At 45.2% G+C, this 26356-nt stretch overlaps 1 protein-coding gene across 1 annotated transcript in view; it reads left to right on the top strand.

Moving 5' to 3' along the window:
- Positions 1–26356, top strand: part of ABCC1 (ATP binding cassette subfamily C member 1 (ABCC1 blood group)) — a 303768-nt gene that overhangs the window by 164148 nt on the left and 113264 nt on the right. The window contains 4 exon segments of the mRNA XM_068244766.1: positions 16612–16681; positions 18972–19098; positions 23508–23684; positions 25398–25565. Of these exon segments, the coding sequence (XP_068100867.1) occupies positions 16612–16681; positions 18972–19098; positions 23508–23684; positions 25398–25565 (542 nt within the window).

The raw sequence follows: 26356 nt of genomic DNA, 5'->3' as shown, positions 1-26356 counted from the left end.
TATAAATGTCACCAGACACAATTGAATTACAAGACTCAGTTTTTCTCCATCACCTGATTAAAGCGGTTTAAAACCCTGACTTAATTCCCCTGTGACTTACTCAGAAAGGCCTAAACCCCCTAAATCATTCATAAGACTGCTCAAGGAATTCAACTTAACCGATTCCTGGAGGGAAGCCCATCCTAAAAAAAAAAGAATTCTCGTTCTTTTCTCACCCCCATCATAGCTCCTCTAGATTGGACCACATATTCACCTCCAAAACACTCACTATTAAGATCAAAAGCTCAACAATTATTCACTCAGATCTGTCAGATCACTCAATCATAAGCACCACTTTTATCCCATCCCGCCAATCTACCACCTCACTGAGATGGAGGGTCCCACCATTTTTTCTCTCAAACCCCCACTTAGTGGGAAAAATCTCTAACCTCCTCACAGAATATTTCCAAATGAACAAACCAGAGGACACAACAATCAGTAATTGGAGAGGATGCACATAAGGCATACATAAGAGGCCACTTTCTCAGCCTCTCCAAAGCTATCAAGAAAGATAAAGAGGCTAACAAAGTGGCCTTGGAACACCAATTACACCACCTATGGGAAACCTACCATTCCAACAGCTCCATTACTCTCTTAAGACAAATCAATACAATAAAGGAACAACTAGATGTCATTAGAACAGAGGAGGTGGCCAGGTCATTCAGATGGTTGGGAAGCAACAGAGATCACCTGGCAAATAAAGCCAATACGAAATTAGCCAGAATCCTAGCGGGTAAAAACAGAGCCCTTAAATTTAACCCCCTTAAACTCCCCGGAGGAGGAATGACCCACAACCCTGAAAAGATAGCAGAATTATTCCGGGTTTTTTATGAAAAACTATACGCCAACAAATCTTCTACCCCCGATGCAATACAGGGTTTCCTCAAACAGATCAATCTCCCACAGGTAACACAACAACAACTGGAACTTATTAATGCACCCTTCACCCTCTAGGAAATCTTAAAGGTCATTAATAACTTAAAACCTTTAAAAGCCCCAGGCCCAGACGGACTGAACGGACAATACTACAAGAGCTTTCAAACAATAATCACACCTCACCTGTTGACGTATCTTTCTTCAATCAGGGACGGTAAACCAATATCTCAAAGCTCAAATAATGCTACAATAACTGTCATCCCTAAGGAAGGTAGAGACCATACAATGTGCAAAAATTATAGACCTATTTCATTAATCAACTTGGATCATAAAATTTTAACAAAGCTACTAGCGGATAGACTAAATACATTTCTCTCCTCATTAATTAATTCTGACCAAGTAGGGTTTGTCAGAACCAGGCAGCGAACAGATAATGGCCTCAATTCACTAAGATCATGCTGGAGATAATAAGGCAAGAGAAAACTTACCTCCACATAAGAGAGAGTTCTCTTATCTCTTCATTCCTTAAGTTACCTCCTCTGTAGTTATTTTACCTCCTCTGTAGTTATTTTCACACGCAGTTAATAAACAGCCTGTCTTTAACTCTGGAGTTATTTTAAGGATTGAAGAGTTAACTTAAAGACAGAAGAGTTAACTTTAGGTTTGCCTGAGGTAAAATGTTTCCTGAATACTACATGCCTTATCACCATGGTAACAACTCTAGAAGAGTTATTAAAGACAGGAGATAAGATTAGTGAATTGAGGCCAATATAAGGAAAATATGTAACATTGTCCATTTCGTAAATCACAAGAGCCTTCCTATGCTGCTGCTGGCGGTTGACATAGAGAAGGCTTTTGATTCACTTAATTGGGAATTTCTATATGCGGTATTAAAAAAATACGGCTTCACAGGTCCCTTTATTAATAATCTTAATAATATATATTCCAATCCAACGGCATCTATCCTAACTTCAGTCTGCTTCTCAGACCCCTTCTCCATTAGAAGGGGCACAAGACAAGGCTGCCCCCTATCCCCTGCCCTATTCGTACTGGCCTTTGAAACACTATTAGAAGCCATTCGAACAAACCCCTCAATAAAAGGTATACCGATCGGCCCAGATATATTTAAATGCAATGCATTTGCAGATGACTTATTACTTACTCTGACAGACCCCATCATATCGATACCCAACGCCATCCAGACACTTAAGAGCTTCGGACTAGCCTCGGGGCTACTGGGGAACCAAGAAAAAACAGAAGCATTAACTTTGAATTTCCCTCCCAATCTGGAACAACAGATTAAAGATAACTTCCACTTTGTCTGGAAAAATAAAAAAATAAAATACCTAGGAATACAAATAACAGATGAGATTAAATCCCTCTATGAACAGAACTACCTCCCCCTTCTGAAGACAATAAAAGCTAAACTCCTAGCCTGGGAGAACTTAAAAATTTCTTGGATGGGAAGGATTGCCTCAATTAAAATGATTACTCTGCCTAAATTGCTTTACCTATTCAGATCCCTACCGATAGAAGTCCCCCACTCGTATCTCCACAACCTACAGAGAGATATATCGAGATTTATCCGGAATAGAAGGAAACCACGTATTGCATCATCAATCATGTATAGGCACAAACTAAATGGGGGAATGCGAGTTCCCAACATTCAAAAATGTTTCTACGCAGCCAGGCTCTCAACTTTATAGTGCAACATTCAGAAACCACTCTTCTCAATGGAGGGAAATAGAAAATGCCTTAATAACCCCTTTTAGAATACAGGATGTAATTTGGTTCAAAGAAATCCCGAAATCTATCATAAATACAAATAATCCAATTATTTCCTATTCTTTCAAGCTCTGGAACATGCTACGTTTTAAATTTAAAGAGAATCTGTATTGTTAAAATCGCACAAAAGAAAACATACCAGTGCGTTAGGGGACATCTCCTATTACCCTCTGACACAATTTCGCCGCTCCTCGCCGCATTAAAAGTGGTTAAAAACCGTTTTTAAAAGTTTGTTTATAAACAAACAAAATGGCCACCAAAACAGGAAGTAGGTTGATGTACAGTATGTCCACACATAGAAAATACATCCATACACAAGCAGGCTGTATACAGCCTTCCATTTGAATCTCAAGAGATCATTTGTGTGTTTCTTTCCCCCTGTTCTCATGCACTAAAGTTTCAGGCTGCTCTTTTCTTCCTGCAAACAGCTTTGCCCTTGTCTGTAATTCTTCAGTATGTGAAAGCCCAGCCAGCTCAGAGGATGATTTATCCAGCTTGTAAAAGATAAGAGAGAAGAGAGAAGCTGCTCTAATCCTTAATAACAGACAGGCAGTGTGCATAGAGGGGCCTGGAAGGGGGAGTTCATAGCATAACCACAACACTGAAGAACTTGGCAGCCTTCCAGACACAGGCCGACAAGTCTGACAGGGGAAAGATACATTGATTTATTACAGAGACAGTGATAGTATAAAGTGCTGCAGTAAGCCAGAACACATTAGAATAGCTTTTTGAACTTGTAGGATGATAAAAAACAGGATGCAATTTTTGTTACGGAGTCTCTTTAAGCTGATATCCATAAATTCCCCACTGGCACCCATAACTAGAAATCCTGACTTTATCCCAGGAATAGACCCTAGATATTACAAATGGTGGACGGAAAACAAGTTTATCCACTTCCAGGATGTAATGGGTAGAGGGACAGGCAACATACAATCCACAATTAATCCACCCCCTTCTGAAGTATTTCGTTCTGTTCAACTTCAGCAATATATAACCCAGCATTGGAAAGAAAGTATTCCACCTTCACTGACTACACTAGAAACATTTCTCACTCAGAAGGGGGAAGTACTGAAGCCTATATCACTGTTCTATAAATGTCTCATACTACCTTTAACACTGGAAAAAAAAACCTATCAAACAAAATGGGATAAAGACCTGGGAATAAAAATAAGTGACAGCCAATGGGCATCAATATGGAAGAACACATCTAGATGGTCTAGCAATGTTTCTCTGACAGAAACTTCCCTCAAACTTTTATACAGGACTTATCTAACGCCCACCAGAATAAACAAATACAAACCACAATCCCCAAGCACTTGTTTTCCCCACAATCCTTCAGGGCAAAGGTGAGACGTAGCTCCTCCCAGGAACAGGAACAGACAGCACTTCCCCTATAAAAAAGTCACATGGTTAGTCCACCCTCAGTGCTGTTTGTTCCTGCGTCCAGGCAGGTCGGCATCTCCCCTTTGGGTGAAGCCTGTGTGCTGGGCTGCAGGTGGATCTCTCTGGGTGGCTGAGACTGTGGTACTGAGGCAGTCTGGCCATGCGCCCCAGGCTGGAGCTTTCCTGGGGTTTGCCTACCTTTCTCTCCCGCTTCCAGGGAGAGCAAGAGTGGAAGGCGTGGGTTCCCCTTGGCGGCCTTGCGGCGGAGTGAGCAGGACGGAGGTAAGCCGGCGGCCATGTGCAGCGTGGAGCGCATTGCGGCCATTAGGACGCTTGGCCGCGTCCGGATGCGTACTTTCCGGCGGTTATGCCGAAGGTAACAATTTGTAGTGCCGGCTCATTACTCTCTCTGCAGCTTCCGGGCCGCCACTCATCCATTCGCGGCAGGCCAGGTATGTTTCAAGGGGAAGCTGCGCGGGCCTGTAGCACTGTTGCTCAGAGAGAGTTTGTCCTGCGCTGGATGTGTCAGCTGGAAGCATGTCAGACGCTGAGAGGATTGAGAGCAACCAGGCCGCCCAAAAGGTGAGATAATGGTTTCTCTTTCTGGGCTGATTGTGTTATATGTGTGAGCAGAGTTACATGCCTTGTTGTGTTGTTGTTTATGCCAATACTAAAGGTGCCCATACACTCGTCAGATTGGCAGCAGATAGATAAGAAATGCGTCTGATGATCTATCTGATGCGTTTTTAGAAAATTTTTTACCAGGATAGAATTCCAATAGATTTCAGTTTGAAATCTATTGGAATTCTATCTGATGGCATTTTTTTGCCATCAGATTTCCATTAAGGCCAATGCAAACTGATAAGCAATCTCATCAGATCGACCTAAATTTTCCATCCTGCCAGCTCGATGAAAATCCATCGAAATCGATCGAAATCGGCCATCGATCGGTCGATTGGCCAACCGATTTGCAAACGATCGATCGATCGGGATCGATCGGTCGGCCAGAAAATCGGCTGAGTGTATGGGCCCCTTTAGGCTTCTGCTAAATCTGCTGCTGCTGCAGATAAGCATAGGCATCCTCCTAATGATAAAACATGCCCTTTGTGCAATTTTTATGTTGCCCTATGCAAAAACTCTGTCAGTTGTGCATACAGAGGGTTGTAAGGGAGGAGCCCGGTCACTCTGTTCAGGATACATTAAATCCTTTAGAGAGGTGATTAATGCTTCATTGGAATCAATTAAGTCCTCATTATTGAATGCTAATCCATCCACTTCTCAGGTTGCTGTATCTGGAGTGTCTGTGACTGAAGTTGATAGTTTCAGACACTAGAGAAATAGAATCTGAATCTGTTTCAAAGTTTAAATTCTGTATTGAGGATGTGGTAGCTGTTTTGTTTATTCATAATCAATTATACAAAGCTGAAGGATCCACTTAATTAAAAGGTGGATGTTTATTTGAAAAGGTCTTGGGAGGCTAGTGCGGCTATGTTTAGGCCGGCTTTTACCTCTACATGTGTGGCCACAACTTTGGAGCTGTGGATTAATCAGCTCAAAGCTAACATACTGGCTGGTGCACCTGTTTTGCAATTGTTTAATTCTATTGCTATTTTCATTTAAACTGGTGCATATTTATCAGATGCTTCTGCTGAAGCAATTAGGTTTACTGCCAGGTCCATTGCTCTGTTTCTATTAGAGCCTTGTGGCTTAAAATATGGCATGGTAATATCTCATCCAAAAACAGGCTGTGTGGTGTCCCTTTTTCAGGTGAATTGTTGTTTGGTCCAGAACTGGATTCAGCTTTGGAAAAAACATTGAATAAAAATAAAGTTTTGCTTAAGAAACAGAAGACTGTGGTAACAATATTTTTCGTAAGCCAAGGAGTGATCAAAAGGATGCCTCTAAGGATCAAAGTAAAGGCAGGAGGTGGACTTTTGACAAGTCCAGGAAAGGGGGCTTTAAGTCTAAAGCTCTAGAGTCCCAGTCAGAATCCCAATGACTCGTGTCAGGCGGTGGGGGGGAAGGCTAAGATACTTTCTCTTAGGTGGACAAAAGTGTCAAAAAATCCATTTATTCGCCAGACAATAATGTTTGGTTTCCAAATAGTTTGCCCTTCCTCCACCATCAAGATTTGTGATCTCAAAGGCCCTAAGAGATCCCACTCTGGTTCCAGAGATTTTGAGCATATTGCAGAACATGCTAAGACAGAATTATTATTATTATTATTGATTTATAAAGCGCCAACATATTCCGTGGAGCTGTACAAGGTAATGGAATTCATCCTGTGCCTGATTCTGCACCTAACAAACCTGAGTCGGTTTATGAAAAATTTTCGGATGGAATCAGTAAGGGAGTTATTGTTTCCAGAGGCCTTTATGGCATCTCTGGATCTAAGAGATGCATATTGGCATATGCCGATTCACCAAAAATCACAAAAATTCTTAAGTTTTGCAGTGAGAATAAATGGGATGGTAGAACACTACCAGTTTGTTTGCCTCCTGTTTGGGATCACTTCTGCCCCAAGAATGTTCACAAAAATTCTGGGAGAAGCATTAATTCCGTTAAGGGAACAATCGATTTTAATCATTCCGTATTTAGACGACTTGCTTATTCTAGGAAGTTCAGCAGAACAGCTGAAAATCCATTTGAATCTGGTATCGGAACATCTCCGATCCCTAGGTTGGATCATCAACCTGGAGAAGTCCTCTCTAATTCCAAGTCAGAGAACTCAGTTTCTTGGCATGCTAGTGGATTCAGTAAAACAGATGATTTTCCTTCCTCCCAAGAAGATTCTGAAGATAAGTTTGGCAGTGAAATCATTACAAGGGGAAGACAAAGTTTCCCTAAGAACGATTTTGTCGGTGTTTGGGTTAATGTCATCCACAATGGTGGCAGTTCCCTGGGCATTAGCGCATACCAGGAAGATACAGAGGTTCCTCCTAGAAAATTGGGACGGTCGTCCACAAACATTAGATTTCAAAGTCAAAATCCCTCAAACTGTGTGTCTCTGCAACGGTGGTTGGAGGAATCCTACCTTATGAAGGGCAGGCCTTGGAAGGGGCCTGTAGACAACGTAATAACTACGGATGCAAGCGCCTGGGGCTGAGGAGCTCATATAGCTTACAGAGCCTTTCAGGGGAAATGGACAAAATCAGTCTCAAAGGTTATCCAATTGAAAGGAATTAACAGTAGTAAGGCTGGCTTTATTTCAGGTGCAATCGATACTGTTGCAGTCCAATGTTCTGATCCAGTCGAACAACGTTACGGCAGTAGCGTTTATCAACAAACAGAGGCACGCGATTCCTGTTGTTGCAGGAGGAAGCGGAGGACATCTTGTCTTGGGCAGAAAAGAATGTGTCATCCTTGAGAGCTGTTCATCTCAAGGGAACACTCAATATACATGCAGACAAACTGAACAGAAGCAGGATTCTGTCATCAGAATGGTCTCTAAACAAGGAGGTGTTTTCGCAGACATCATAAAACGATGGGGAACACCGTCAATCGATCTGTTTGCAACAGAAGACAATACCCAGATTCAGACTTTTTTCTCTCTCAATCCAAGAGATCAAAGCAGTGGGGGGGAATGAATTCATTCAAGAGTAGAACTTTCCACTTCTGTATGCATTTCCTCCTCTCAATTTGATTCCCGCGGTCATCAGCAAATGGAGAGGTTGTCAAAATTGGATGATTTTGATAGCACCTTGGTGACCGAGAAGGAGCTGGTTTTCAGCTCTCAGGTTAGCATCAGAAGACCCTTGGAGACTTCCTTGCAGGCCGGATCTACTGCTACAAGGGAACCTGTGGCATCCGCATCCAGGAAGATTGAATCTGTTAGTCTGGATCTTAAATTAGCCTTACTCAAAAAGTTGGGAGTATCTGAGAAGGCAGCCTCTACATTTGTTACTAGCTGTAAGGAAGTTACTAGGAGGATCTATCTGAAATACTGGAAGACTTTCCATCTTTGGTTATCTGGCTCTAAGTTTGATAGCTTGTCAGTCCCAGCAGTCCTGGTTTCTCCAGGACGGTTGGGATAAAAATATTTGTGAGTACGCTTAAGGTGCAGATTGCTACCTTATCTGCTTTTTCAGGTATCCCCTTGTCTTCCTCTCCAATACTGAGATTTCGGAAGGCTCGATCTAGGAAACTGCCAGTTTACAAGCCATACGTTTCTCCTTGGGATTTATCGTTAGTATTAGAGGGGCTGTCCAAAGGTCCTTTTGAGCCACAAGGGGACAGTTCTTTTAAATTTCTTACATTAAAGACGGTATTTTTAGTAGCCATCACTACAGCCAGAAGGGTTAGTGAGCTACAGGCCTTGTCTATGAAAAGTCCTTATTTTCAGGATAGGTTAGTATTATAGACGGATCCAAAGTTTTGTCTAAAAGTTATGTCTAGGTTTCACAGGTCGCAGGATATTATTTTGCCTACCCTCTGTGAATCCAAGTTGTGGAAAAGAGAGGATTTTTCACTCATTAGATGTTAGAAGATGTGTTCTGGAATACTTGAACAGAGCTGCAGATGTCTGGAAGACCGATTCCTTATCTGTTTTATTTCAGGGAAAACTGTAGGTCAGATAGCTTCTAAATCTACTATAGCTAATTGGATTAGGTTAGCTATTATAGAAGCTTTCAGAGTTATGGGAAGTGAGGCTCCTGCTTCATTTAAAGCTCACTTTTCTAGAGCTAGGGCAGCTTCTTGGGCTAATAATGCAGGGGCTTCGCCTGAGCAAATATGTAAAGCAGCAACGTGGTCAAGCTTTTCTACGTTCATCTGTCATTACCGAATTGATGCAATGTCTGCACACGACCAGGCGGTTGGTAGAAATGTTCTCCAAGCATTGGTCCCACCCTGAGGTTGTATTACTTGTTAATCGTCTCACCTTTGCCCTGAAGGATTGTGGGGAAAAAGCAGAGTTAGTACCTGCTAACGATGTTTTCAACAATCCTTCAGGGCAACGATCCCACCCGGGTGTTAATTGTCTGTGTCTGATAGTTGCACGGTTATGGGTAGTGGAATGTTCACCTGTCGGGTACTTGGCTAAACGCACTGAGGGTGGACTAACCATGTGACTTTTTTATAGGGGAAGTGCTGTCTGTTCCTGTTCCTGGGAGGAGCTACGTCTCACCTTTGCCCTGAAGGATTGTTGAAAACATCGTTAGCAGGTACTAACTCTGCTTTTCAGGAGATGCTCGGACAATGGTGACTATATGCATACATGGTGGAAGTGCCCCAAGGTACAAGCCCTATGGGAAAAAGTCTATGAACTATCAACAGAGCTTTGGAACTCACCCCTCCACCCATCCCCAATACTGGCCCTACTTAATCTTAACTCACCATCCCTCCCTAGGGGAAGGAACATTTTATTTACTAAATTTTTAGTAGCTGCCAGGTCACATATTGCCCAATCTTGGCTGTTAACAGATCTGAGCTGGGAAAAAGTTATACAAAAAATAAACTACATATGCCTTAATGAATACATCATGGCTCTCACAACAGGAGACTCTAATATGTTCCTATCTATATGGCAAGATTGGATATCCTCGACATATGGGAACCACCTACACACACTTATTCTAGGTAACACAGGAAGGATATCTCCTTAGATTGGCATCCACCACTTAATTGCTACTCCTACCCTTACCCTCACCGCTACTGATACTCAGACAACTCGGTCCAACCCAATTTTAGGCTGATTAATTAATTAGTGCTTTATATACAATGATAGCCTAGTAGTTAAACTGTAATGTTGGTATGTTTTATCCATAAGGGGAAGATATGTTGATCTTGCTAAACTCACCTGTATTCACCAATGACAAATGTATGTCCTTAAGATGATACATGATTTTTGAATGTCATTGTATTGTTCCTTTTTTCAATAAAGCTATTTGAAAGTAAAACCCTGACTTAATATTCAATAAAAACATGTTTTCCTACTTTTTATATGCCATACGGTTATCGTATTTGCATTTGTGCATAAGTATTATTATTCATTTAGAAGTTATAGGTTCCCAAAAGTACAGTTTTTTTGCTTTGTGAGCTGACTTTGCATTTTATTAATAGCTGGTTTTATTCATTCATTCAGGCCGACATGCTTTGACTCTCTCTGTGTCGAGCTGCTTCTCCACAGTCAGAGAATGTGTCACATTCCTCACTTGATACATTTTAAGTAAACACAAGATAACAATCTACAACTTCGGATGCGTCCACATTTCACTGAACTGAACTTTCAAGCTCTGTGTGTAACCCTTCGAATGCTGGTCTAGTAAAAAAAAAGTGCTGGTTGCATATAATATGCTGTAAATAATGTTTTAGAGCAGAGATGAAATGCTGGGTTATATTCTGCTTTAAAGTACTGTCAGCACTATCAATCAGTGGGATGGAAGAGCTCACTTAACAAGAAAGTTTGGACAAACTTGGCTTATTTAACTAGGAAAAAAAGGCGATTGAGAGGTGACCTGATTAACACATATAAATGTGGATACCATTCCTCCAATAAGTAGTCTTCCCTAACACATTGGATGACCACTCAGATACCAATACAATCATAAATATGCAACCATAAAATGCTTTAGGCCATCAAGTTAGAACAAATGTTTTGTAGTCGCCAACTGACTCTCTCCATGAATCTTGTTTAAAGAAACATTTTCCATGCTGTTACCTTGGTCAGTCTCTACAGTCTACTGTTTTAGTTGATGGGAATTAAAGATTCTATGGAAGATTCTTTAGAGTTGAAACTATCCAATACTTAATCATTTTCATGTGCTTGCACATGCACCGTACGGAGCCAACAATCTTCCAAAGCACTCAGGGGTACAAGTGCTTTTCAAGCTTTCCTAGGGTTCCCGTAAGCTCAGGGGTGCAGCTAAGGTTTTGGTGGCCCCAAGCAGTCCATAACTTGAGGCCTCCCTCCATGAAAGAAGCGGCATGCCATGGGGAAAAATGGGTAGCCACACCACAGAACAAAGCGACAAAAAATGGGCGTGGCCAAAACATGTTGGTGGAGCCATGATGTGGGTGGAGTATATTGTCTTGTCACTAAAGTCCCGTCTACACGGGGCGATGTGTCTTATCAATCAAGCCGCTGATGCAGCTCGATTGATAAGATCTGACAGGTCCGATCTCGCTGCCGCCGATTCCCCTGCTCGTTCCCCACGAGCGGACAATGGCAGGGAATCGAGCGGAAGATAAGCAGCGCCGGCGGGGACGAGGGGGGATCGAATCCGATTTGCGGGCGAGCGGGGACGCGGCGGGTACGCGTGGTGATGCGGTAGAGGCGATCCGGCGGCTTATCGAGCCGCCGGATTGCTACGTGTAGACTCAGCTTAACTGTCCCTCAGTGGGGCTCACAATCTAGTCCTTAACATAGTCATATGTCTATATCATTTAGTGTAGTGTATGTGTTGTAGTCTAGGGCCAATGTATCTGTATGTATGGGTAGTAAGCTATAGGTGCAGTATAGGTAGGCAGGTACATGTGGCTGCCCTCAGTATAGTGAGCTATAGTGCAGTATAGGTAGCCAGGTACATATGGTGCCCCAGTATAGATAGCCAGGAATATGTAGTAAGGAATATATATAGGCAGTAAGTCTCCACCCCCCCCCCCTTCCTTCCTTACCTAATCTGCCGCCTGGTCCCTCTCCTAGTAAAATCCTGGGTCCCCCTCATGCCTGGCGACTAATATTGTCCACACCGCATAGGTAGTGAGCTATAGGTACTTCAGTATAGGATTGCCAGGTGGTGTGGTGCCCTCAGCATAGTGAGCTATAGGTGCAGTATAGGGTAGCCAGGTACATATGGTGCCCCAGTATGGGTAGTAAGCTATAGGTGCATTATAGGTAGGCAGGTACATGTGGCTGCCCTCAGTATAGTGAGCTATAGGTGCAGTATAGGTAGCCAGGTACATATGGTGCCCCAGTATAGATAGCCAGGAATATGTAGTAAGGAATATGTGTAGCCAGTAAGTCTCCACCCCCCTCCCCCTCTCCTTGCCTAATCTGGCGCCTGGTCTCTCTCCTAGTAAAATCCTGCGTCCCCCTCCTGCCTGGCCGCTAATATTGTTCACACCGCATATCAGCGATAACACTCAAGCAGGCAGCGAGGCACTGTGTAAAGGAAGTAAGCAGATGTCACTTCCTGTGCACAGCAGACAGCATTGCCTCGCTGCCTGCTTGAGTGTCACTGCTGATATGCGGTGTGGACAATATTAGCTGCCAGGCAGGAGGGGGACCAGGGGAGGACTGGGACCTTTTAGTCTGGGGGGAGGAACAAAAACCTAGAGGCCCTTTTACGGCAGCCCCAGTCTAAATGCATATCTATCTTGTGTGCAAACGTATGTAGAGTAAAGGTGTAGGGACAGTGAAGCTAGTGTTGGAGAATCAGCAGTGAGGTTAGTGTTAGGTGTAGTAGCAGTGAGATTAGTATTAAGTGCTGCAACAGTGAGGCTTGTGCTAGGTGCTGCATTAGTGCGATTATCATTAGGTATGGTGTCAGTGGAGTTAGCGTTGGATGCGACGGCAGTGAAGCTAGTGTTGGGTATGGTGGCAGGGTGATTAACGATAGGTGTGGTGGCAGTGAGGTTAAGCTCTAGGCATGGTGGCAGTGAGGGTTCTTGCTAGGACCTGTGGTAGTGAGGTTAGTGTTAAGTTTGGTGGCAGTGGTTAGTGTTTGGTGTAGTGACAGTGAGGTTAATGTTAGATGCGGGGGCAGAGAGGTTAGAGGTTAGTTAGGTGCAGGGGCAGAGAGTTTAGCGTTAGCTGCGGCGTCAGAGAGGTTAGCGTTAGGTGTGGCAGCAGAAAGGTTAGTGTTGGGTGCGGTGGCAGAGAGGTTAATGTTAGGCGCTGCAGCAGAGAGGTTAATGTTAGGTGCTGCAGCAGAGAGGTTAATGTTAGGTGCTGCGGCAGAGAGGTTAGTGTTAGGTGCGGCGGCAGAGAGGTCAGTGTTAGGTGCTGCGGAAGAGAGGTTAGAGTTAGGTGTGGCGGCAGAGAGGTTAGAGTTAGGTGTGGCGGCAGAGAGGTTAGAGTTAGGTGTGGCGGCAGAGAGGTTAGAGTTAGGTGTGGCGGCAGAGAGGTTAGAGTTAGGTGTGGCGGCAGAGAGGTTAGAGTTAGGTGTGGCGGCAGAGAGGTTAGAGTTAGGTGTGGCGGCAGAGAGGTTAGAGTTAGGTGTGGCGGCAGAGAGGTTAGAGTTAGGTGTGGCGGCAGAGAGGTTAGAGTTAGGTGTGGCGGCAGAGAGGTTAGAGTTAGGTGTGGCGGCAGAGAGGTTAGAGTTAGGTGTGGCGGCAGAGAGGTTAGAGTTAGGTGTGGCGGCAGAGAGGTTAGTTAGGTGTGGCGGCAGAGAGGTTAGCGTTAGGTGCGGCGGCAGAGAGGTTAGCGTTTGGTCCGGGGGCAGACAGGTTAGCTATGGGTCCGGGGGCAGACAGGTTAGCTATGGGTTCGGGGGCAGAGAGGTTAGCGTTGGGTCCGGCGGCAGAGAGGTTAGCGTTGGGTCCGGCGGCAGAGAGGTTAGCGTTGGGTCCGGCGGCAGAGAGGTTAGCGTTGGGTCCGGCGGCAGAGAGGTTAGCGTTGGGTCCGGCGGCAGAGAGGTTAGCGTTGGGTCCGGCGGCAGAGAGGTTAGCGTTGGGTCCGGCGGCAGAGAGGTTAGCGTTGGGTCCGGCGGCAGAGAGGTTAGCGTTGGGTCCGGCGGCAGAGAGGTTAGCGTTGGGTCCGGCGGCAGAGAGGTTAGCGTTGGGTCCGGCGGCAGAGAGGTTAGCGTTGGGTCCGGCGGCAGAGAGGTTAGCGTTGGGTCCGGCGGCAGAGAGGTTAGCGTTGGGTCCGGCGGCAGAGAGGTTAGCGTTGGGTCCGGCGGCAGAGAGGTTAGCGTTGGGTCCGGCGGCAGAGAGGTTAGCGTTGGGTCCGGCGGCAGAGAGGTTAGCGTTGGGTCCGGCGGCAGAGAGGTTAGCGTTGGGTCCGGCGGCAGACCGGTTAGCGTTGGGTCCGGCGGCAGACCGGTTAGCGTTGGGTCCGGCGGCAGACCGGTTAGCGTTGGGTCCGGCGGCAGACCGGTTAGCGTTGGGTCCGGCGGCAGACCGGGTTAGCGTTGGGTCCGGCGGCAGACCGGGTTAGCGTTGGGTCCGGCGGCAGACCGGGTTAGCGTTGGGTCCGGCGGCAGACCGGTTAGCGTTGGGTGCGGGGGCAGACCGGTTAGCGTTGGGTGCGGGGGCAGACCGGTTAGCGTTGGGTGCGGGGGCAGACCGGTTAGCGTTTGGTGCGGGGGCAGACCGGTTAGCGTTTGGTGCGGGGGCAGACCGGTTAGCGTTTGGTGCGGGGGCAGACCGGTTAGCGTTTGGTGCGGGGGCAGACCGGTTAGCGGTTGGTGCGGGGGCAGACCGGTTAGCGGTTGGTGCGGGGGCAGACCGGTTAGCGTTTGGTGCGGGGGCAGACCGGTTAGCGTTTGGTGCGGGGGCAGACCGGTTAGCGTTTGGTGCGGGGGCAGACCGGTTAGCGTTTGGTGCGGGGGCAGACCGGTTAGCGTTTGGTGCGGGGGCAGACCGGTTAGCGTTTGGTGCGGGGGCAGACCGGTTAGCGTTTGGTGCGGGGGCAGACCGGTTAGCGTTTGGTGCGGGGGCAGACCGGTTAGCGTTTGGTGCGGGGGCAGACCGGTTAGCGTTTGGTGCGGGGGCAGACCGGTTAGCGTTTGGTGCGGGGGCAGACCGGTTAGCGTTTGGTGCGGGGGCAGACCGGTTAGCGTTTGGTGCGGGGGCAGACCGGTTAGCGTTTGGTGCGGGGGCAGACCGGTTAGCGTTTGGTGCGGGGGCAGACCGGTTAGCGTTTGGTGCGGGGGCAGACCGGTTAGCGTTTGGTGCGGGGGCAGACCGGTTAGCGTTTGGTGCGGGGGCAGACCGGTTAGCGTTTGGTGCGGGGGCAGACCGGTTAGCGTTTGTTGCGGGGGCAGACCGGTTAGCGTTTGGTGCGGGGGCAGACCGGTTAGCGTTTGGTGCGGGGGCAGACCGGTTAGCGTTTGGTGCGGGGGCAGACCGGTTAGCGTTTGGTGCGGGGGCAGACCGGTTAGCGTTTGGTGCGGGGGCAGACCGGTTAGCGTTTGGTGCGGGGGCAGACCGGTTAGCGTTTGGTGCGGGGGCAGACCGGTTAGCGTTTGGTGTGGTTGCAGACCGGTTAGCCCCCTGCAGTATAGGTAGCCATAGAGCCCACTATAGGAAGCCAGGCACCCCCCACTATAAGTAGTCCTAGAGCCCCACATAGCCAGAAGCCCGAAAAACACCCAGGATAACAGAAGCCCGAAAAACACCCAGGATAAGTATGAGTGCCCCCCTCCAAGTATAGGTAGCTGTAGAGCCCCCTCCCAGTATAGTTTAAGGGGTCATATCAGTGAAACTCCCAGTTTATGTGGTGGGAGAAAGGGAGCCCCAAAATCGGAGTTTGCTGCTGCAGCTGAGGGAAGGGTGATGTAAGTCGCCACTGCAGACTGCATTCATTCACAAGAAATAGTCCTCCACGGCTTGGGGGCGGAGCTTCTCTGATTTTTGTCGGTGATTTATGGCTCCTGGGCCCCCTTGCAATACCCTCAGCATAGGGTGTCTAATCTGCAACACAGCTGTGGCCTCTCTTGTGAAAGCTCTAGGCCAGGGATCGGAGTTGAGATGCCGAAGCACAGACATCCAGGAGTCGGGACCATTCAGCATCAGGGGAGGTGCAGGAGCTCTCGTCCAATGCCCGGACATCCTGGAACACTTACTGCTGGGGCGGGGCTTAGTGTGGATCGAACGGCCAGCTCTGGGTGCTGTATCAGATTGTGCTGCCCATCCGGCCCTGCATGTGTGAAGAAGAGGCGGCTGGGGGAAAACTCCACCCATCCCCCCAAGCCAGTCAGCTCCTGTGTGTCTCGCCTGTACACTGACTGCGCCCCTGCGTAAGCTGCAAATTTGACCCGGGGACAGCTCTGGAACTGTGAGAGGAGCGGGAAGGCTCCGTAGGATGCAGAGCCCCTCTCTATAGGTAAGTATCTGATAAAATAAAAAATCTATATATTGATTGTGTGTGTGTGTGTGTGTGTGTGTGTGTGTGTGTCCAAAGGAGGTCAGCAGCTATCACAGTGGTCCCTCAGTGGGAAGGTGTGTACGCAACAAGGGGTGCCGAATCCCCTCAAGGTAATATAGAAAACAGACGTGGGATTGCAGCACACTGCTCTTCTTTTTATTAGTGCAAAATCGCACTAATAAAGTGTATATATTGTGTGTATACGGTGTATGTAAATAAATCCGCAAATGTTCCTCCTTGAATATATTTGTGGAAATCGATCTATACTTTTTATTTCTGATTTACATCTTCGTGGCTTCTGGAACATTCATTTACTTGATTAAAAAAAATGTGCCCAACTCTATATAGTTATGGTAGCAAATTGATTTGTATTTGCCTTTTTAAGGTAATGGTGATACTGTTCATAATTGTTTTGTTTTGCAGTGCATACTTCTGTGAATAAATCTGTTGAATTATGTTTTTCTTTTACTGAAACAGTTATGTTACTGCATTCCTTTTAGGTCAGGGATGTATCGATATAAGGAATGCCACATTCTCCTGGTCCAGGACTGAATCCCCATCGTTGAAAGAGTAAGGCATTTTCAATTTTTTTCATGTACTTGTAATGAATGTTGTACCTTAGTGGTATGATCTCCAGTAATTACAAATTATTTTACAGGAACATTTTTTGTAGATCATCCTCAGCATAAGGGATGGATGGTAATTTTGTATGCAAATTTTATTCAGCTAGAAAATGCAGTAATTGAATTTTACTTCGCCAGGAATCAGTTGATACATTTTCAAACTAAATAACATTACTATGCAAAATTTTCATAATCCTTATTTGCATCTTATTGACCATCCCTAGTTTCTGTAATTGTTTGAAGTGGTCTGTTGGCCATGGAGCCACTGGAATATATCAATGGCATATATTTAATGTACCCCTGACCTGGTTCTCATCCCCCCAAAATACTTTTAATATTGTTTTATTACTGTTGCTGTGAGCACACAGCACCACCCTCCACTCTCCAGTGCCCCCTGTGGCCACCGTTCTGGCATCAATTATGGATGGGGAGGAAGTGGCATTTCTTCCTCCTCTGTGTCCTTAACTCCGCCCCCTCACTCTCTGCTTTAGGTCCTTATATAGCTTTAAATATTAAAGTTAAAGTGAACCTCCAGACTAAAAATCTACTCTGCACTGAAAAGGCTTGGTGTTTGACAGTTTCACAGTATCAGAACTTTGTTTTTCTTATCCAAGCCTCATTTTGGCTGTACCAAAGCTCTGCTTCACTAAAGAAAACTGCCCGGGTATTTTTCCCCTGATACTGTGCAAAGCATGATGGGATTTCTGATCTTGTTGCCTAGCAACTGGGAGGGGTGGTCAGGACACAGGACAGTTGGAACTGTGTCTCATGCTCCCCATCACCTCCAAAAAGATGGCTGCCCTCATGAAATCACAAACATTTGCCTGTTCTTTTAAAACAGAGTGGCTAAGAGATTATATTACCCATCTATTTTAATTAACATTACTAATGCAACTTAATGAGTATGTTTTGTTTAGGCTGAAGTTCCTCTTAAACCACTGAAGGACCCCGGTGTTAAACCCCCCTAGTGACCAGGCCATTTTTTACTAAATGGGCCACTTCAGCTTTAAAGAGGAACTCCAGTGAAAATAATTTAATATAAAAGGTGCTTAATTTTTACAATAATTATGTATACATGATTTAGTCAGAGTTTGCTCATTGTAAAATCTTTCCTCTCCCAGATTCACATTCTGACATGTATTACATGGTGACATTGTTACTGTGGGCAGATTATGTAGATGTTCTGGCTTTAACAGACAGCTATAAACAGCCATTTCCTGTGTGTGTCATTGTTACATTGTGGCAGTTTGCCCAGAGTACCGTACGGTACCAGAGCCTCTTGTGGGAGGGGTTTCAGCACAAAATCAGTCATACAGCGCCCCCTGATGGTCTGTTTGTGAAAATCATTATATTTTTCATGTAAAAGTGGGTATCAGCTACTGATTGGGATAAAGTTCAATTCTTGGTCGGAGTTTCTCTTTAAGGCCTCGCTGCAGGGCCACACAACTCAGCACAAAAGTGATATCCCCCCCCCCCTTTGTCTGCCCACCAACAGAGCTCTCGGTTAGTGGGCTAAGATTGCTGCCAGCATGTTTATTTTTTATTTATTTTAATATTTTTTAAATTTCCCTATTTTTTAAAATTCTTTTCATAATCCTCCATCCCTCCCCCCGTCAGCCAATCAGTGCTACCGGCTGTCATCAGCCTATGACAGCGGATAGTCTTTGTGCCTCTGGATGGGACAGCCAAGTGACACAGCTGTCCCCTGTACAGTGCTGCCTCAGATTGCAACGCTGCGCAATGTTAATAGGCTGTGTTTTTGCCATCTAACAGGCTCTACCGCTGGAAGACTGAAGGCTGGAAGACCGCTGGAAGACGGAGCTCTGTCATTCCAGCGGGGATGCGTGTGCATTGGCGTGCATGATCCCCTGCAATCCCTGCCCCGCAGCCATTCATGCCAATCAGCGTGAAGGGGTCCTGGGGCTGTTGCCGCATTCACACCAATTGGCGTGGAGTGGTTGGCAAGAAGTTAACCTACTTTATGTACATTCAGGGCTTTATCCAGTAGGACTCTTTGCATATTGTTTCCTGAGTACAAGTATTCGGAGCATTTGCAGTTCAATTCAAATGAAAGATGGTAAAAAGTGCAGGTTTCACTTTGAAGTTCTCCCTTTGAGGAGTGTGGCATGTTTTCTACAAACCAACTTTCATTACAAGTAAAGCATGTTTATCTTCCCCCCGCCCTTCTCTTCAATATACGAATGGATTGTATTGCAAAAATGTTTCTTCTTTTAAAGGATAAATCTTACCATCCCCGAGGGCTCCCTGGTTGCAGTGGTTGGTCAAGTCGGCTGTGGGAAATCTTCTTTGTTATCAGCACTGTTGGGAGAGATGGAAAAGAAAGATGGATATGTAGCAATAAAGGTATGCCTGTATTCATGGCTTATACATAATAATTTATTTTTTATTTAGTATTTACATAACACTGGCCTCATCCGCAGTGCTTTAGAGTATATAGTCTTGTAACGAACTGTCCCTTAGAGGAGCTCAGCCTTATCACTACCATAGTCACATGCCTTTGTTTTGTGTATATATCATAGTCTAGCGTATGTGTTGTAATCTATTGCCAATTTAGGGGAAGCCATTTAACTTCTCTGTATGTTTTTGAGTTGTGGGAGGAAACCAGAGTGCCTGGAGGAAACCTGCGCAGCAACAAGGAGCCCAGGCTGGGAATCAAACCAATGACTCAGTGCTGCAAGGCGAGAGTGCTAACCACTACGCCACTGTACTGCAACATTATGTACCAAATACCATGCAAAATCCTTTCCTCTACTAACTGAAACTTTTTCAGTAAAAGATTGTTTTAAAGTATGCTAAAGAAAATATACAGTAGTGGGTTTCTAGCATACTGTCATTTTATTGGCTGGCTGGTGTACTGGTTAAGGGCTCTGCCTCTGACATGGGAGACCTGGGTTCGAATCTCTGCTCTGCCTGTTCAGTAAGCCAGTAATTCAGTAAGGAGTTCATTGGGCAAGACTCCCTAACACTGCTACTGCCTACTGAGTGCGCTCTAGTGGCTGCCTCGCAAGCGCTTTGAGTCCGACAGGAGAAAGGCGCTATACAAATACTGCCATTATTATTATTATTATTATTATTGTTGAAATAATTGTTGTTGTTTGATGGTGCTGGCTACTACATGATACAGAGTGAAACTAGCCATACATAGCTCAACGTTTTTAATATGCTATAGATAGGATTTGATAAAAATGCTATATCAAATGAGAATCTATTAAAAACTAGGACTCTCCAGGCCTCTTCCTCAGATATCCCAATCTTCTAAAGCCGTATAAAAATATAGTGTGTATTAAGCAAGATGTATGTTCATACAGAATTCACCTCAATATGTAAACTGCATCCATGAAGTTAATACTGGAGATTGTCATTGAGATGCTAATCATTTCTAGTTGTTGCAGATTTTTGTGTTAATGTTGGGTAAATGTATGCACCTTAAGGGGCTCATACACTGGTCGATTTCAGCGTTCGATCGATTCTATAGAATCGATCGATAGATTGGAAATCTATTCTTTCAAATCAGCCAATTGATCAATTTGCTCATCGATTTTGATTGATTTGATCTATTTGACAGGATAGAAAATGTAGGTCGATCTGCTGCTGGCAGCAGATCGATGGCTAATAGAGTTGCATTGGATCTAATGGTGCAATAATGCATTTAGATCGATTTTTTAGAATGGAACTAGGATAAATGATCAGCTGTTGAATGAAAAAGGTCTTCTAATTTAAAGGGATTGTCCGGCAAAAAAAAAAAAAAAAAAAAAAGTTTCACTTACCTGGGGCTTCTACCAGCCCCCCAGGTAAGTGAAACTCATTTTTTTTTTTTTTTTTTTTGCCGGACAGTCACTTTAAGACAGACTTTGTGAAAGTTCTGCCACTGGGCATTGAATTAGAATAACGTTGGTTACATACCAATTGACCTTCTAGATTTTGACTATACATATTTTCAACACTTTCTCTATCCAGATGGCTGGTTTGGTTATTTCAGTCAACAGCATTATCTTTAAAGTGACACGGAAGCAAAAAAAAATAAAATAATTATGATATAATGAATTGGTTGTGTAGTACGGATAATTGATAGAACATTAGTAGCAAAGCAAGTATTCTCATATTTTTTTTTCAGTGCTATATCTTTTTTATAACCTTGCATAATTCTCTAAAGGTGGCCATATACTGATAGATTTGCAGTGATCTGATGTGTGCCACACACTAGGAACATATTTCCAATAGATTTCAGAATGAAATCTATTGAAAATCGATCTAAAGGCATTACTGCACCATTAAGGGGCCCATACACTGGTCTATTTCAGCCATCGATTGATCAGTTCTATAGAATTGATCGATCAGAAATCGATTCTTTCAAATCAGCCAATCGATCGATTTGCTGGCAGCAGATCGATGGCCCATAGATTTGCATTGGATCTAATTGTGCAATAATGCATTTAGATCGAGTTTCAATAGATTTCCAATAGATTTAATTCTGAAATCTATTGGAAATCTGTTCCTAGTGTGTGGCACACATCAGATAGATTCCTGTCAGATTTAACTTGGCAGGCATCTGACAAAAATCTATCTAAGGGCCTGTACACACTGCTGCGCTTTTTAATGAGAATAGGAAAAGCGCATCGCACCAGTGTGTACAGGTCTCCACGATTTTCATTATTTTTCAAAAGACCTTGCGATTAAAAAGTGCATGCGATTTGAAAAGTGCAGCGCAAGCGCAGCAGCGTGTACAGGCCCTAATGTTTGAATCTGCTGCAAAGTGCATGGCCACCTTTAGATTCTATGCAACTCTATGAGCCATCAATCTGCTGCTAGCAGCAGATTGACCTAGTTTTTCCATCCTGTCAGCTCAATCGATCAAAATCGTCCGCAAATCAATCAGCCATTCGATCGTGCATCGATTTGCAATCGTTTCTATAGAATTGATCGCTGAAATCGACCAGTGTATGGGCCTTAAAGAGAACCCGAGGTGTGTTTAAAGAATGTTATCTGCATACAGAGGCTGGATCTGCGTATACAGCCCAGCCTCTGTTTCTATCCCAAACCCCACTAAGGTCCCCCTGCACTCTGCAATCCCTCATAAATCACAGCCGTGCTGTGAGGCTGTGTTTACATCTGTAGTGTCAGTCTCAGCTGCTCCCCCGCCTCCTGCATAGCTCCGGTCCCTGCCCCGTCCCTTCCCTCCAATCAGCAGGGAGGGAAGGGATGCAGGCGGGGACTGGAGTTCTGCAGGAGGCGGGGAGAGCAGCAGACTGACACTATAGAGATAAACACAGCCAGCTCTGACAAGCTGTTTGTCAGCAGTGTGGCTGTGATTTATGAGGGATTGCAGAGTGCAGGGGGAGCTTAGGGGGGTTTGGGATAGCAACAGAGGCTGGGCTGTATAGGCAGATCCATCCTCTGTATGCAGATAATATTCTTCAAACACACCTCGGGTTCTCTTTAAAATTTGCAGTTTACACATTACACTCAGCATTCTAAATGGTTTCACAGAGCAGGCTAATGAACTTTTGAACTCTCCTTTGCAGAAAAAAAATTACAATGACACAGTTGAGATGAGCTTCAGAAGACAGAGCTCTTTGACTTTGAAAGTTGGGGAGCTCAATGAAGCTCTATTACATAGATAACAACAGGAGTTTACCTCTTCCTGTACTGGAAACAAAATATTAGACTCCTATCTGCTTTTATGTTTTTTTTGTTTTTTTTCTGTACTACACATACAAATCATTATGTCATAAGTTTATTTTCACTTCAGATTCCCTTTAATGCCTAGTACACACCATGCCATTTTCTCATAGTTCAAGAATTTTCTGCATGTCTGATCTGCTTTTGATTGAGGGATTTTGTTAAACACATCTCAAAATAGATCCCTTTCTTGATCGGAAGACAAGAGACAAGACAAATATTTATATTGCGCTTTTCTCCTGGCAAACTCTGAGCCAGAGCTGCAGCCACTAGGGCATGCTCAGTAAGCAGTAGCAGCTTTAGGGAGTCTAGCCATCTAGCCCTAGGACTCCTTACTGAATATGTGCTGGCTTACTGAACAGGAAGAGCTGAGATTTGAACCATTACACTATTCAGCCACTGGGACATGCTGGAACTTATTGAATGAAGGGAAATTTCCCATCGATGTGACGTGAAGACTGTAATAGTGACTTGGCTCTCCCTGGAAGCAATAATTCTCTTTCTCCATGGCACAGTATTCCTAGTGTTGTTTTCAGCAGGTTTTAAATTAAATTGTAAGTCAGGGGAAAATAGTTATTAAAGATGATGCAATAACTGATGAAATAAGGGGTGTGCTTTTTATACAACACAGCCTTGAGTTTCCCTAAACAAGATAGCCTTGATTGATAACCAATACGTAGACTACCATAACTTCAGTCCTGTGTGCTATATGAATGTAGTAAGGAAACATTTGCACAGAGTTATGGCTCCTCTGTATGGAGCTAAATCGTGGTGATCAATAAAGACCCTGAGTATTCCAACAACATCATCTGCACATGGTAGGTCCAGTTCAGCCCTTTTCAGCCCTTTGCTGCAATGGAGTCTTACTTCTGCAGAGATGAGTGGAGTCTTCAACCACTGATTTTGTTTTTTTTCTGTGATGAAAATAATCAAACATTTTAAAGAGAGTCTTGGAATGGCTGTAGCAGGTGGTCAGTGGTTGATATTCAAGCAATGATATCTTCCTTGTGTATTTAAAAGATATAGAAAAATTGCATATGGTAACCAACACTGTACTTAAAAATCTTTTTCAGGGTGGAGTAGCATATGTTCCTCAGCAGGCATGGATCCAGAATGCTTCTCTTAAAGACAACATTATGTTTGGTAGGGAGCGAACTGAACCTTTGTACAAGAGAGTTGTAGAGGCTTGTGCTCTGCTGCCGGATCTGGAGATCTTGCCATCTGGAGACAGGACAGAAATTGGGGAGAAGGTAAGAAAAAAATTGTAGATCTATTATACATTTTTGCCTCAGGGCTAGTTCACAGTGCTCAGTTGCATTGCATAATAATTTTGCAAGTCAACTCACTGTCTATACAATTCTATGTAGCTGGGTCCCCACTTTTGGTGTCTGGGCATCGTGTCACCCCTGTAGCCAGCAGCATTTACTCACCTTCCAGGCTCCAGCGATGAGCCACAGTGGACCTCTCCGCGCCAGCCGGCATCCCCGCTGTACTGCTGCTCAGTTTCCGGGTCACGGCTTGATGACTTCTTCAAGCTGGGACCTGGCACTGACGTCAGAGCGAACAGGGATGCCGGCCAGAGTGGTGGGGAGCACCGATCGCCGTGGGAACTGCAGGAAGGTGAGTGGATCCTCTTCTCCCCCCCCCCCCCCCCCCCACCGCCGCATCAGTAACAAGGATCACTACGATCCGCCGGCTATTGTAGTGATCACGTGATCAGAAGCCATACGCAATGGCTTATGATCACTGAGGGGGGAGATGTCAGCTGTCATATGACAGCTTAATCTTCCCTCTATGGTGCGCACAGTCGTGTCGTGAGCGGAAACGGCGGGCGGTGTAAATCCTACACTGCAAACTTTGGATTTACGCCAGCGGGCCTCAAAAGGTTAATCTAACTCGCTGCATGAAGGCTTTGTATTAGTCTATGCCCAGTCTCCATTGCAGTTCAGTCCTTATAATGCGTGAGTTATGCAACTGACCTCTGTCAACCACTTGAGGACCGCAGTGTTAAACACCCCTAAAGACCAGGCCTTTTTATTGTTAATTGGCCGCTGCAGCTTTAAGGCCAAGCTGCAGGGCCGCACAGCACACAAGTGATTTCTCCCCCCCCCCTTTTTCTCCCCACCAGCAGGACTCGCTCGCCTCCCCCCACACCCCCCCCCACACCCCCGGTTTACTTTTTTTTTAATAAATATTTTTTTTTTTACTATACATCAGTTGTTTTGGTTTTTTAAACCCCTCCCCCCAGTCAATCCTGCGATCGGCTGTCATAAGCTTTTGCCTATGAGAGTCGATCGCTCTCTTGTCTCCCAGAGGAAAGGCTGTGTCGCACGGCTGTCCCCAGTACAGCACTGCTGCTGATCACAGCGCTGTATTAACAGAAAAGACGTCGGTTTCGCCATCTAACAGTCTTCCGAGCGGCAATCCACGCTCGGAGACTGATGGCGGGGCAGAGCTCCGCCCCCCGAGCAGGAGATGCACACGCTCCTGCAAAATGCAGCCCCAGGACTTTACGCCACTTTGCGTTAGGCGGTCCTGGGTCTGCCGCCATGCCCATTGGCGTGGGGCGGTCTTTCAGTAGTTAACCAAACCTTAAACAAAATTTAGTTTAGTATAGTTTTGGTTGTAAATGTAACAAAAAAAATTCCATCTTTCTGCGTTTAAAGTTGGGTTGCTGAATGGAAATGCTAAGGGAATCATGGATACCTCCTCAGGGTTTACACACACTGCACAGTTCCCAAATATGCAACATGAAGTCAAGAAACCTCTACATATACCTTTGATTAAAAATGAAACCTGCAAAACCCTTGGCATTATTTTTACTAGAGAGTATAATGCAAACAGTACCTGAGGATGTTTGAAATAGAGTGGAGACTAACTATGGTAGCTGTATGAATATACAGACCTTCACATAGAGCAGATTTGCATTTTTAGCATAAATCTGTTGTATTTTCTCTGTCTAGGGTGTGAACTTATCTGGAGGTCAGAAACAAAGAGTGAGCCTTGCTCGGGCTGTTTATTGCAATGCTGACGTCTATTTGTTGGATGACCCGCTATCTGCTGTTGACGCGCATGTTGGAAAGCACATCTTCAAAAAGGTTATTGGACCAAAAGGCCTACTTAAAGATAAGGTGTGTACGGTTATTGTCCATTGGTCAGCTGAAACATTAAAGTGAATGGTTACCGATTTTAAAAATAAAAAAGTCAGATACTCACCTAAGGAGAGGGAAGGCTCGGTCCTAATGAGCCTTCCCTCTGCTCTCCCGGTGCCCTCAGGATCCTCCGTTCAAATCCCCCGCCTCGGGGGACTTGGGAAGACTTCGGGAGCACTGGAGCCGCTCCATACTGCGCACACGTGAGTGCATCATAGCCCTGCGCGGGTGCATCATAGAGGGAGCTCACGCATGCGCAGTATGGAGCGGCCGGTCTTCGGGAGCCTGAGTGCTCCCGAAGACTTCCGAAACCTCCCTTCGGCGGCGAAAGCGGCAGTATTTGACCGAACTGGTTGAATACTGCTACGAGGGATACTGAGCGGGACCGGGCACTGGGAGAGGAGAGGGAAGTCTCTATAGGACCGAGCCTTCCCTCTCCTTAGGTGAGTATCTGACTTTATTTTCGAATCGGTACCCATTGGCTTTAAAACCACCTGCCTAATCTTATGTAGGTTCCCCTTGTGCCACCAAAACAACTTTGTTCCTTAGATGCATGGAGTTCACAATAAATCTGAAAGTGTTCTGTGGTATCTGGCACCAAGAGTTTAGCAGCAAATCCTTAAAATCAACCTATTTTTCCTTCAATGCTCAATTAGATTGAGATATGTGGTATATGGATGTAAGGTAAAAATGGTTTGTTGGACTAGAACCTCTTCTACCATTGTAGAAGGTAACTATGTGACACACAATTGACATTTGCTGCATCTCTT

Source organism: Hyperolius riggenbachi, chromosome 7 (genome assembly GCF_040937935.1).
Source record: "Hyperolius riggenbachi isolate aHypRig1 chromosome 7, aHypRig1.pri, whole genome shotgun sequence".
NCBI lineage: Eukaryota > Metazoa > Chordata > Amphibia > Anura > Hyperoliidae > Hyperolius > Hyperolius riggenbachi.
Note: the sequence above shows the minus strand (reverse complement) of the source record. Positions and strands in the feature narration are given on the sequence as shown.